The sequence below is a fragment of the Epinephelus fuscoguttatus genome, linkage group LG12 (assembly GCF_011397635.1).
Source record: "Epinephelus fuscoguttatus linkage group LG12, E.fuscoguttatus.final_Chr_v1".
In the NCBI taxonomy this organism is placed as follows: Eukaryota; Metazoa; Chordata; class Actinopteri; order Perciformes; family Serranidae; genus Epinephelus; species Epinephelus fuscoguttatus.
In genome coordinates, this window is record NC_064763.1 from 12,822,030 (window position 1) to 12,835,767 (window position 13,738).

At 41.8% G+C, this 13,738-nt stretch overlaps 1 protein-coding gene across 2 annotated transcripts in view; it reads right to left on the bottom strand.

The window, feature by feature from the left end:
• The window catches only part of LOC125898957 (E3 ubiquitin-protein ligase CBL-like), a 30,714-nt gene that overhangs the window by 5,326 nt on the left and 11,650 nt on the right, over positions 1–13,738 (bottom strand). The window contains exons 5-14 of one of the 2 annotated variants that reach the window (XM_049593055.1): positions 12,697–12,818; positions 12,355–12,492; positions 11,574–11,661; positions 11,177–11,308; positions 7,506–7,712; positions 7,189–7,305; positions 6,309–6,598; positions 2,570–2,737; positions 1,574–1,677; positions 1,078–1,263 (exon numbers count right to left, since the gene is read on the bottom strand). In XM_049593055.1, the coding sequence (XP_049449012.1) occupies positions 1,078–1,263; positions 1,574–1,677; positions 2,570–2,737; positions 6,309–6,598; positions 7,189–7,305; positions 7,506–7,712; positions 11,177–11,308; positions 11,574–11,661; positions 12,355–12,492; positions 12,697–12,818 (1,552 nt within the window). Of the gene's footprint in view, positions 1–1,077; positions 1,264–1,573; positions 1,681–2,569; positions 2,738–6,308; positions 6,599–7,188; positions 7,306–7,505; positions 7,713–11,176; positions 11,309–11,573; positions 11,662–12,354; positions 12,493–12,696; positions 12,819–13,738 lie in introns of both variants that reach the window. The other variant, XM_049593054.1, reaches the window with a different exon arrangement.

The window sequence follows — 13,738 nt, forward strand, 5'->3', positions numbered from 1 at the left end:
CCGCTGCAGCCATACACTTCAATTGGTGGCATTCTGCTTTAAAACAGCAGAGGCCAGATGCATAAAATTGTGTGTACGCACAAAGGCAGTAAAATACGTATGTATTCTTGTCGTCACATTTATAAAGCCGTGCGTAAACCTGATCTGCTTCTTAAATCTCAATCATTGTGATGATGGGCGCTCACAGTTCACCATAAATGCAGGGTTTCTCACACATTCATTTATTTATGGCGGCCCGCTGTGATGAAAACATCTGCCACCACAAATATATTTTCTATTTTTGGAGATTCATTAGGAGCTCTATTGGAATATATATACGTTTAGTTTTTATGGCACCACACTGTCGGAGGCATAGACGGAGGAGCAGAGCGTCAGGCACATTCAAAGTGAAACTAAAAGTTTGCATTCACTCGCAGCAGCTGCTCCTCTGCTACAATTATACACCCTGCAACAAAGCGCAATTTCACCGACCGTGTCACATCGGTGAGGTTCTCCAACAGTGCCAGTGCAGCTGTAATTAAGCACTGTTGTAGCAATTTGTAGCCTCTGCACCACTAACTCATCACATTTCTGCTAACCATTGTCGCAGTAAAATCTTGATCATTATGATTATTAAACATCAGAAGGATGATCAATGATTCATTCATAGTGCTCATGTTGAAACTGATTTTTCAAAATGTTTCACAAGATGAAATTAAACAACCAGGGAGATGAAGGTAAATAAAAAACAACGCTAAAATGTATCACTCATGAAGTATTTAAAATTAAGTTTATAATGCGCCTTTGAATGACATTTTACAGAATGCCCCGCAGCCTGCAATTTTTTTTTAAACAACCTTAAAAAAACATTGTTATCTGTCTTTCAACTTATATTTATTCTCGTCTCATCTCGTCATCACCTGCAGCTTTCTCCGCTAAAACTATGCGTGCTCCTGGTCTTAAGAATGTGTGAGGTGTGCATGTTTTCACCGCGCTTTCACTACTTTTAACTGCCAGTTTATGTGTGGTAAAAAAAGGTACACATTGTTTATGCGTCTGGCCCCAGATCCTCTAGAAATCATTTGCAGAAACACTTACTAGCATCTACGGCACCATCAATACTGAGAGCGTTGAAGGCCGCTGAGGCACCGCCCATATCTGACAGGGTTCTCCTGGTGGGGGCAGGAGGGACGACCGGCCTGGGACAGTCATACTCGTAAATATCCTCCTCAGTGGTCTCCTCCTTCTTCTCCTGGGGAATCGCAGCTGGATGTTGAGGGAGGTCTGAAAAACAATCACACAGTTCACACACTGAGGGACCAGAACAGAAGACAATAGAAAAAGATCTGTACCATGTATCGCAATGTAATAAACACCCTCTTATTATAATGTTCAGTTCATGGTGAGACTATATCTGCATTTATTTGTTCATACAAAACTGACGTACATAAAACAATCGGCCAAAACATTAACACCAGTGATGTTAGCACCTCTGGGCGAAGTAATACTGGAATTAGAAAAAGACTACAGTTTAAGAACAGAGGAGTGAAATATTCCCCTTTTATTTCCACTCATAATTAGCTATGAATGTTACCCAGGTTGGAGGCCTGTGCAGTCTCAGAGGAACCAGCCTGGGCCTGGATGTTACACATGGACTCGTAGACTTGGGGGTCCTCAGAGTCGCTGTCAGCCGCCTCGCTGCTGGGACAAGGAGGGAGAGAAAATAATAATTGAGAGTGTTATTATTAATCATTCTTTCTGTCCAGTCTTTCCACAACATCAACTCCTCTCTGCAAAAAGTAAAAATAAAGTTCTCAAGTCGTACCTGAAATAAAACTTCTGCAAGCTACAGCCTGCATTTTAAGTCATTAGCTACAACGCAGTCCCTGATTGGCTGCTTATGTTATGAACTACATGATTGGCCCTGACTGGACTTTAATTTCTGGAAAGAGTTTGGGGTGGCACTGAGTCCAGAGACTGTTCAGTTCCTGTCATCAGGATGCTCTAACCAGACCTTTCAGAATTCCATCCATGGACAAAAAAATTGAGGCTCCAGAGCCCCCTGGTGGACAAAGACATTACTGCTCATGATACATTACTGCAGCAGTTAGTCCAGTATTACTATAACACTGTCCAGGTATTAAATATTAAATCTTCTGGTGCACATTTTGATCTCTAATCTCAGACTCCAGGTCGATCTGAACATCCTCAAAGACTAATGAGGGCCTGGACCTCATCTTCATTTGTCTGTCTTTTTTTAAGCATTGGTTGTCCTGGTTGGTACAAATGCAGTGGTACCATTGTGATTTCTGTTGCTGTGCTTGTTGTAATCATCTTTCTTGTTGTATCAACACATCTGTTTGAACAATACTGATCGAGTGTATCGACATATATATGATCGAGAGTAAGCTGGAGCTTGCATGTAGTGTCACCTCATGGGCAGAGCAGAAAATACAGCCTGTACTGAACTTTTTTAATATCTACAATCTCTGCACTGAGACACTGAAAAATACTTGATTGGTTTTCAATACCAGGACAATGATTGGCCCCGGGGAGCCCTAACATCACCACTGGCTCTCCTGTTTTTTACCTGATGTCATTGTGGTGGTTTGCCTGGGCCGGTGGCGGTGGCACCAAGGAGCCCGTTATGACCCAGGGGGCACCAGAGGCTGGAAGAGAGGTGGGGCTCATGTACTCATTCTCCTCGCAGTCGGACGACGGCTTCTCTGCACTCGATACCGCTGACGCTGGCAGAGATCTGTTCACATACAGACAACACAAAGCATGATGGGATTGTCTTGATTTGGCTTATAAAGAAATTTCCTCTTATTTCTGACTAATTTAAGGATACACAGTTTAAGTGTGTAGGTTCAGTCTTGACCTTTGCTGTGATAGAAATTATAAACTCAATCCGAAAGCTGTATCCTCAGCTTTCTTTAGACAAAGGCTATTCGGAAAATATCTCAGTAAGTGAACTTTGAGTTAAAAATACACAATTTATAGAGGCTAATTTTATGTTGGAAGTTTATTGTATGACTCATTTAATGGTTTGGTTATGACGTATAGCTGCAGAAAGAGGTTCTATTAAGACAGCTAACTATGAGGAGGAGAGTGGACATGTTTGTCTTGTGCCCCGGTGAAGTTTGTGACTCTCTTTTTCTGCATCTGGTGGTACAATAATTGTCCTATTTTCAGTTTGTTGTGAGAGGTTGATGATATTAAATAGTCTGTCATTATCTGAAGCATGTTTCTTTTGATGAAGCTTGTCTGATTGTGGTGTATTAAATTGGAAATGACTGTATCTAATCTGATGGCTGAAGCTTTGGTGATGATTTTGAAGTCAGAATTTATGAGTGATGAAGAGCGGTAGCTGCCTGAACCTTTTTTTTTTTGTTTTGTCAAAAATAAATAAATAAATAAATAAATAAAAATAAAAATTCACATTTCGAATTACCAAACTGATAAATGCACTGATGCTTTTTGATTTGAACCTTTGTTACATTTGATCTGTGAATCGATTCTGTGAGGTCCGTTATATATCTCATGTATAGAGGGCTGCGGGATGACATTTTTTTGTGGAAGTTAACATCGCCCTGGTTCCCTCGACGAAAAGCCAGTGGAATTTTTCCATTCGATTTTAGATTATTGCAGAAAAAATGTTTAAAGTTGTGAATTCTTGTCCCGGTCAAGATTGTTTTCTGTTGCAGGGCAAGCCTAGAAGTTAAAAAAATAATAGCGGATCAAAATATTTCATAAAGTACATTTATTTCAAATAAATCAATCTCTTAAAAATAATGTTTTAACCCAAATACAGAATTACTAGGGTTGGGTACTGTTCATAATTGAACCGATACGGTACCGGTATCTGGAATTCGGTACCGGTACCAAACGATACCTTATTTCGGTACTTGTTAACCCTATGGGCCCTAGGCCTTTTTGGGGTATATTTTAATGCCTTTACTTTTAAGCTCATATCACAGTCATTATAAAGGCTACATACACATGCTATATCTTGTTTTGTTTTTTTTCCAGGACAATCTGGGCTAACCAGATTTGCCATCATTTCATGTTCTTCTATGTGCCTGTATTTTATAGTAATTTTTATATCAATGAAAAAAACAAATCTGTTTGCCTAAATTCTTACATTTTTACACGTATCTCACCATAGCAAGTTGGAAAATGACATATTCTGCCATATATGAGGAGGGGAGACTCTCTGGAATCTGGCAATATAAGAACCATGATGCTGGGACATTCTGTCACTTCACAGCTGTCCAAAACATGTGGTTTGTGCCAGGCGGACATGATTGACAGTATTTTTTCATTATTGCAAGAAATTCCATTGACTCATTCACAAGTCAACAATGTGTTTTCTCTGAAAGAAACATGCAATATTTACATCTAAGATTATAGAAAAATAGTCAACCAAATGCAATGATGTCCTCCAAGATAATATTTGTTTTTCAGTTTCAGTTATATATTGGGGGTACACTTTGGGCATTGGTGGGGGGGCACATGTCCCCCTCAATGTATATGGTGACTACGGCCCTGTCAGCATGCATAATTGGGCTGCAGTTGTCTGGGTGTACAAAGGTGAAGCGGCTGGTCTTGTCATACAAAGTTTGATGGAGTGTCAACTGGACAATATGGAGATATTTGCATCTTGAAAGCCGGACTACAAATGTGGACAGACAGGGAGAAACACACGCAAGCCTAAGCCGTGGTAAGATACGATATTCCTCACTATATGAAGTGACTGATAACAAGATCTGTATAATGGATTGTAAAGAAATTCATCAGGTTTTTATTTTGTAGACAATTGATCTGGATTCATAGCATGATGGGATGACAGCACAATGATGTGTGTGGTATCACTGGAAAGCTTTGCTCCTGCACTTTCATGTGATATGCGTGGCATTTCTGCACGATGCTGCATTCGCGAGTAATCCATCCAAGAGTAATGTGTGTGCAAAGCTGTATGAAAGCTCTGTTATACATCATTTTATTGTAAATTTATCATTTTTTTTCACTGTGAAAACATTGGATTGCCGACAAATGCTTGGTCTTGTCGGAAAGCTACAGTTCTGCTGTTTCACGTGATATGCGTGGCTTCTCGCTATGACGCACGGTTGCGGAGAAAATCCACAGAGAAGAATGGGTGTGAATTTGGACGCACTATGCGTCGTTCGAGCCCATAGTCTAAACTTCTCAGTTTCAACATTTTATTGAGAACATTTAGGAACAGTGCTGCACGTTAACTTTTGTCTGCACATTTTTTTTGTCGCCATTGTTGCTGAGTCTGAGGTGCGAGTCATGCGCTCTCACTCCACCTCCACCTCAGGTACCAAAATTTGGCACCGATTAATTTTAAGTGAATCGGTACTCGGTAGCACCGACATGAATCGGTACCAAGTACAAAAAGTACCGAGTTTCGGTACCCAACCCTAGGAATTACTGTGTTGATAAGTTAGAGTTTTTTTGGTAGGACATGATTTGTCCCGCTACTAGAAAACAGGTGAAATGCATGCAGTATTATTGCTACTGCTGCATGATTTAACGTTGCCACCACAACAAGGCTATAAAGCCGTGCTCTGCACAGTTATGCATGATGACACTTTGTAGTTTAATTTCGCTTTTTTTTAAGACACACAAAAGCTTAAAAAAATCATGAGTGGGGGATTTACCGACGTATTTTGTGTCATAGAAGAAAACGTCAAAGTCTCTTAAGCTTGTGTTCACCACAGACCGTATTTCAGGCATCTAACCAAAAAAGTTTTCCAAAAACCTACTGATTTTTAGACAAGGGAACGGTCTGCTAACTCATTTCTGGATTTTAGGACTCATTCCTGCATCACGCTATTGATTCTGTACTTTGCACCTGAGCAGGTAATAACATTTGCAATACTGTGTTTATTTTTACATGTTAAGATAGAAAAAAGATGTGTGCCACTTATGTGTATGATATGTCCATACTTCATGTCTGCTGTATTCTTGCATCTTGTAAAGGTATTTAAATCCCAACAGGGTCATTTTGCTTGTGATGTGCCGGCAGCATCGCACATCATGCCTTATATTTTAGAAGATCTGACTCACTTGACTTCCTCACATATTTTTCCTGCGCCATGTCACTGACTCTGATTAAAAATGGAAACCATCATATTTAGAAGATGACAATGATCTGTCCAGGACAAAGTGGTCACACCATGACTGAGTATGAACAACTGTGAATATACTTTTGTCCTACGGTTCTTTTACAGCTGTTTGCTCTTCCTTCCTGATGAGACAACAGCTACCTATCCATCACAGCTCACAGCAGCAGAGTGCCGTACCTTGCAGCCAGGCAGTACACAGCGTTTGTAGCTGCCTGAGGTTTGCTTCCCTCTGCGCTGGTTCCGTTGCTCTGAGGGGCGGAGGACAAGCCTGACAGGGCCTTGGTTGCCGGACGTGGGACCATGTAGTTGGAAGCCCAGGTGGGCTGGTCGGGGGTGGAGGGCAGGGGTCTCCTCTGGAGTCTAGAGTCCTGGCCGACCAGGGAGGGGCGCTCCGGAGGGGGAGGAGGGGGCAGCTCTCTCAGGGCTGGAGGCAGAGGTAGAGGCTTATCTCGGTGAGTGGCTGCCATCTGTGGTGGAGGTAGGAGAGGATGTAAAGACACACGTACACACACAACCTGACGTTGACTGTGTTAGTACCACTGGCAGTAGATTAGAGGATTGTTGACCATCGATCCCCGTTAAAACTCTGTTCCACTTAAAGGCACTCTCACACACACAAGTCCCTCTACAAGCGCCTCTTTAAGGTGAGAATTTCACACCATTATGCCGCCTTGTCATTCTTTATAAAAAGGTACAATTGCTGAATGGAGGGGACAAAGTTGTCTCACCTCTGAGCCGGGAACAGAGATAGTAACAGCACTGAAACGTGCTGGGGCTCCTTACCCTCTGAGAGGACATGATCAGCCGCCACATAACAGGGATGCTAAATTATTGTTATTGCCATTTTAATGCCATTTTTGCTGTTTAGAAAGTGCTGCCAACCTGTATGTTATATGTCACACTAGAGGCTGACACTGTTGTGCTGTCTAAAATCACACACTGGAGCAGAATGATGCCGCTGTTGTTCGTCTCTCTGTAAAAATCCAAAGGCGGCATAAAGAAGGGATTCAGTCGCGGCTCTATAGCATCATCTCTGTGTAAAAAGGGCGACACTTACCTTGGCTGTAGCTCCCTGAACCTGAACACTGTGGGAGCTGGAGGGTCTCTGCTGCAGGAGGTCCAGTCGGGGGGGCACTGGAGGCAGCTGAGACACTGGAGATGGTGGGCGCTCCACCTGCATACATACACACACAGATACATTTAGAGAGGCTGCATGGCACAAAGCAATGAGAGGTAAATTTCACTGCGAATTAATAAAATAAAGTATCCTTAAATAAAGACTTAAATGATCCCACATAGATTCCTGAGATGAAATCTGACTAAGGGTATGTCTGTCAAGTTGACGTGTGTGTGTTGGAGGGTTCCTGACATTACCTTGGAGCAGGCCAGCCTGCTCATGACAAGGTGGTCCTCCAGGCGATCATCCTCCTCCTCATCATTCCCTGCAGCTTCTGCTCTGCTGGACCCCTGGAAACCAGCAAAGGAGGCCCCGCTGGCCTTCGGGTGGAAGGGGTCCACTACGATGGGCTCCGTGCCTTTAATTTCACAGCGGCAAAATGGGCAGCCTTGACCCTCCGACTCCTGATAGACACACACACACACACACACACACACGAGGCAGATATGAGCTCAAACACAGATGACACCTGCGAGCATTTCTTTAACATGTGATGAATGATGGTGAAAACAAGTCGTATCAGTGTAGAACATTTTTCATGTTAAACCTAAACCTGTTTTAAATACAAAAAACATTATTCAAAAGCATAAAACAAGATAAAGATGTAAGGAGGTGAGGGGCACATTGACGACAAAAACATCTGCAGAACGTTTAACATTGAAAAATGGACCTTAAAAATAGCAAAGTAAAATAAAATTGCTCTGCATTAATGAATTTGTTCTGACACTTGAAACAACAGAGTGCTGAGTTTAACCTCTGGTACACTGTGTCCTTGTCGCCAGTTTTGTTTGTCAGTGTCTTTTTCCACGTTTTGTTTCGAATGTGCAACGACTGGAAGATGGCACGGGCCAAAGGCATGACACCGAAATAAATTAAAAATATGAAATAAAATGAATATAAATGTTTGCCATGCACAGTGTCGTGTGGCCAACACTGGTCAGGTGATCTGTTCCTCTAGTATCAGAGGCCGTTTACACGTGGCCGGCTATTTTCATAAACGGACATTTCACTGTCTCTGTTTTCAAAAAGATCTTCGTTTACACTTACCCATGTATATATACACAAGAGCGTGCCAAACCTGTAGGTGGCAGTGTAACGAGAAGCTCAAGCCTTCCATGTATCCATTGTCACCATAGCAACATAGGTCGCACTTTTGACACAGGCGCAAGTTCCGGTGCATACTGTGACGTCAGCTGCCTATAACTCTGTTTATCTCTGTTTATCTCAGTTTACATGCAAACACGCAACCGGAGTTTTCCAAAATCTCCACTCTGGCCAGAGTTTTAAGAAAGACTTGTTTTCAGAGGAGAAATCTCCGTTTGCATGTAAATGAAGGGCACAAATGAAGGAAGATGTCTCTGTTTATCAAAATCACCGTGTACGTGTAAACGGCCTCTCACAGGTGTAAGGGGCGTGGCCTGGAGAACAAAGAGAAGAGAATTGTTTGGTGTTGGGGAAAAGAAAATGTGTTTGGAAGTCAACGGAGAAGTTATATTGGAGCCCAGCAGCCTTTAACTGAGAGAGAAAAAAGCATTTTGCTCCTTTTAATGGTTTCACTTCATCTTTGTGGAGTGAAGAAGGAATTTCAGCGTGACCTGAGGACCACAACTACTGAGCAGACTGGAAATCAAGCCAAGGCCAGATTACCAAACCACAGGTCTACAACGGCGCGAGCTCTACATGTGAGTTCAATTCTTTTGGAGTCCTTTTTGCAGTAGACTGCTGTAGCTGGTTTGTATTTTTTGAGTTTTGAAAAGAGGACATGTATATTCCACTTTTGTTTTTTTGGTCGGACTAGGGGGCTCTATAAGGAGGACATTTATGAGTTGGACAAACCTTGTGGAAATTCAAGTGGACACTACATTTGTTTACTTAATAAATTATGTTAGGATTACACTGAAGTTTGTTCCTTTGATATCACTGGTTGTGAGTGAATTTTCTCATCTGAACAGATTGTAATAAATGGATCAGTAGTTTACAAATTGAAGTTGTAACTGGGCTTAAAACTTAAAGAAGTATTTCACTACTGGAAAGATGTTCTTTTCATAAAACTGGGCTGTTTGTGCAGAAGAAAGACACACATTTGCAGTTAGTGCGACATAACCAGAGAAAACAGGAAAAGGACTGTGGCATTTACTTTTGCTCAAGATGTAGAAAACCTACAACTACCACAATGCACTCTGCCGCATTGGATCAATAAATGCTCCTGCAAGTGGGTGACGTAATGCGAGCTTCGCCGTTTTGATACAGGAAACAATATGGTGGCTGGCTATTAAGGATAAACCGATACAACAGCCGGCCGATATATCGGGCCAATATTTGAGTTTTTTACTTGTATCGGCATCGGCTGATACGCGCGTGGGTTTGCGGATTTATTTTTCCCTGGCGTGATTTACAGACAGGCATCCACGGGCAGCTCTGTGTTGCCAGAAGACCCTGCAGCGCACATGCAGCGAATCCTACTGTGTACAGTAGTTGTTGTTTTATTTATGCTTCAGCTTAAATATTTGTTTATTTTATAAAAGACATTACTGGAAGATTTAAGAGCACTGAACTCTTTTTTTTATTTGAATGTATAAGAATAATAATAATATTCTACCTGTTCTACCTCAACTTTCCATCTTGTTTTAGTATTTTTTACTGTTCAATAAATGTTTCTTATTTTAAACTTGAGACCTGTAATATTTGTTATCATTGTGTCATTTTTTTTTATGTAAATTGAGGGAGCAAAAGCAGTATCGGCCCCAAATATCGGCTCAAGAAAATTGGCAGTCCATAATCGGTCATCAGCTAAGGGTGATGGAAAAAAATCGGTATCGGCATCGGCCCTAAAAAATCCATATCGGTCTATCCCTACTGGCTATACTCTTTGGGTTCATCCCTACATCCCTCCTTGACTCCTCTGTCCTCGATCACTTGATCTGGAAACTGATCAATACCTACCATCTTGAGGGATGTCTAAATTATTTAGATGTGCATGGAGGAGTCGAGGAGAGAGGGGAGGGATCTCTGAGGAGCCATGAGCGAGGATACACGAGAACAGACTTCATTTAAGTCTTCTGCCGACCGACACGCCTTCTTATTGATTATCAGTTGTTTATTGGACGCTGCAGCTGATCAGACTGATCTGATATGTAAAACTAAACTAAAAGACCAGAAACACTTTTCATGATCTCTTATTACCCCTATTAACTTTTATTCTGGAGATAATTAAAGTCAGAGAGAGCAGGAGAGTGCGTCTGTCAGCAAGAAACACTTTTGACATTATTAATTGTCAATTCTATTTAGTCACGTGAGGCTGATCATTCCTGAGCGTCTGGTTTGATGAGTAACTTTGTTTTGCTTCGTTTTTAAAGCCGCACATGGGCTGGCACAGTATACTGCTGAACTTCTCTGCCCCTACTCCAGCTCCCGACCTCTCAGATCCTCCGAACATTGTCTTTTAACTGTTCCGCGATTGAGGCTAGTGGGTAAGGGGAAATAGTGACTTTGTGGCAGCTGCTGAGATTTGATTTTGATTTTAACAAAATTTAAACTGTCCCTAAAACATTTATCCTAATCAATCATTTCCAGTGTTTAAGAGACACAATAATCATATCCTGGGTTTTTGAATAAAAAATTCATAATCAGAATATCAGTGAATACAGATGCCAATAATGTGTGTGCCGACAAGTCTCAACAGTTGTGAATAAAGCCGACTGTTTCCTGGTCCAATGGTGCAAATATTTAGCAAGACTGAATCATAGCTTTATTTGCATAAATGTTTCCAGCAGTAAGCAAAAAGATACTCTTCCTCTTTGACTGTCTGGAATCACAGAGCAGCTAGAAAACAACGTAATAAAACTTTATAGTGTGAAGGCAGCCTCACCTGCCAGGCAGTCAGACAGGACGTGCACATCAGGTGTCTGCAGGGCTCGATCTTCACATCCTTGTCGTTCTCTGCACAGATCTTACAAAGCTGGAAAGTGGAGCCCATCTCACAGTACAGCTCATACTGCTCCTGCAGGGAGGAAGGAGGAGAAAGAGGAGACATGGGTTGTTTATACTAAACATCATAGCTGTAACACTCAGCCACATCAATCTCAGCCTAGAAGATTTTATCCATTCATTGTTTATGGTCTACACTGTAGCATGACATGGTGGCACTGATTTGCCTTACGCATCTCTTGCAGTGTGTCTACTGAACTTGTTTACTACTGACGGCCTTCCCGAGGCACGAGAACAAGATTGACTGGTTTACAGATGAGAAACAAACAAGTTCAAACCTGAGTAACTTTGATGTGATCCTGTGGAGAGGGTTCACACAGTCCTGTGAGGTCTGGGTTCTGTGCACGACCATCTGGGAACAAATAGCTAGAGAGCCACAACAGATGTAAACACACAGGTTAGTGTTACAAGAAATGTCTTAACTAGAGTCGTAAAGCAAAAACAATGAGTCAAAAGATTGTGAAACAGCCAACAGATGTTAATTCTTTGTGAGTTTCTCCGCTACAGGAGAAACCTTTCAAATTACACATTTAAAAATATGAATATACCTCTTTATCTGTATGCTTGTACCCCACTTTATGTAGGCCTACTTATGTGATACCCTGGTTTAAGACCATGTGTTTGTGTTTTCAGTGAGTAGTACTGTTATTTCATCATCTGATTTATATTTATAAAGAACATTTCCAACGTTTCCTTTTGTCATATTTGCCGGGGAAAAAAAAAAAAAAAAACTTTGGGTAGTTGACGTAAAATGCAAAACTCCAGAGAGCTTTCCCTGGCAGCAACTCGTTTTGCAAGGGCGCGAATGTAGTGGAGGTTTATTTATATGTTGAAGTCCCGCACTGTAGCTCTAATAAATCAAGTTACTGCTACTCCCATTACTGACACATTAAAAGACAATACTTCAACTTCAATACACTGACTAAACATTCTAGCTGTTTTGGAGTCATTATGTCTTTGTCTTTAATCTTTTTTTTCCATCCTTAGAGGCATGTATGAGCTATAACAAGCCTAAAATGTATGTATGGTGCATTGACACTGTGTTGTAATGGCACTCACAATCCCTCTCTGTATCCGTCAATGAGGGCTTGGAAGAGTGGCTTGTTATGGGGGATGGTCTGCAGGATGTTCCCATCAGCTGTCACGTAGCCAATTGCCCACTGGCCCAGCCGAGTGCAGCTCAGTCTGAAGATGTAGCTGAGAGGGAGACGACAATCTCAACCAACAGTTTATACTGGCAGTGTTTAATTGGAACAATGTGTTTATCTTGAGTAATCTCCTATCCCTCTTAGATTCATCCACAACTGTAATATCATGACGAGGCAACAGCTCAACCGACAATTATTTCCTTACTTCAATGTATTTCTGGTTCACATCGGATTACGATGCAGAAATATTTACCTGCCAGGTTTGTGGATGAACCTGTGCAGCCGAGCCTTGACCTCGTCATACGTTAGGAAGGCCATGTACCCAGGGTGTGTGACTGCCAGACTGTTCCAGTTCCTTAAAAGGGACGACCATGGCTGCAAAACAAGATGGAGTTGATGATGCAGATATCAACTGCTTTGAGGCTTCGTTCAACTTCAATGCCCAAATCAGATTTGCATGATCCAGACAGGAATCAGACTGTGACAGTTTGCAGTGTCTACCAGCAACGACAGGGAGGAAGACGGCTAACGACAACAACATATACGTACACAAAGCAGGTTTCAAAGAGACAAAAACCAACATAACTGAAAGTGCCAAGGTTTTTCCACTCTACAAAGCAAAAGGTTTGATTCTATGCGCCAATTTTGACTGGAAGCCTCTAAATTTTATTGCCTTTCACTAAAATGTGATTCAGAGTAGGGATGGGCAATTTAGGTAACATCTATAATCAAGTACTTGCAAAGAAAAAAAAAACATGAGTAGCAAAGACTGTGTAAAATAACGGACGTAGCTTCCGTGACTTCGCCTCGAGTTCGGCATTCTGACCATCACCATCTTGGTTTTTTGGAGCTAGAAGTGACCATATTTGGACGTGTGGGTGGAGCTGTGGAGGAGCGAGGGGTGGATCTGACTTACAGACTGTAGCAACGCCTCACAGACAGCCTGTCACTCAAGCGGCCCCGCCCTTAAATATGCATAACTTTGGGCCTGGTGCCGGATACACACTACATGACATTAGCTCGGTTATAGCCCATCGTAGTGTTGTATAGTGTCAACTCAGATCCTGAATGACAACCGATGCCACATTCCAACAGAAAGTCTAGCATGTTTGATTTTCTTTTTGTCTTTCCACGACTTCTCCCGCCACAGCCGTCACTCTGACCAATAGAAACACAGAGTGATCTACTGCCATAGACAACCGTGTATCAACAAACACCAGTGTAATTGATATTTCCTCTGGGGACGAGCACACAGAGTAAAAAAAAAAAGGAGAAATGAAGGCATGAAACAGCAG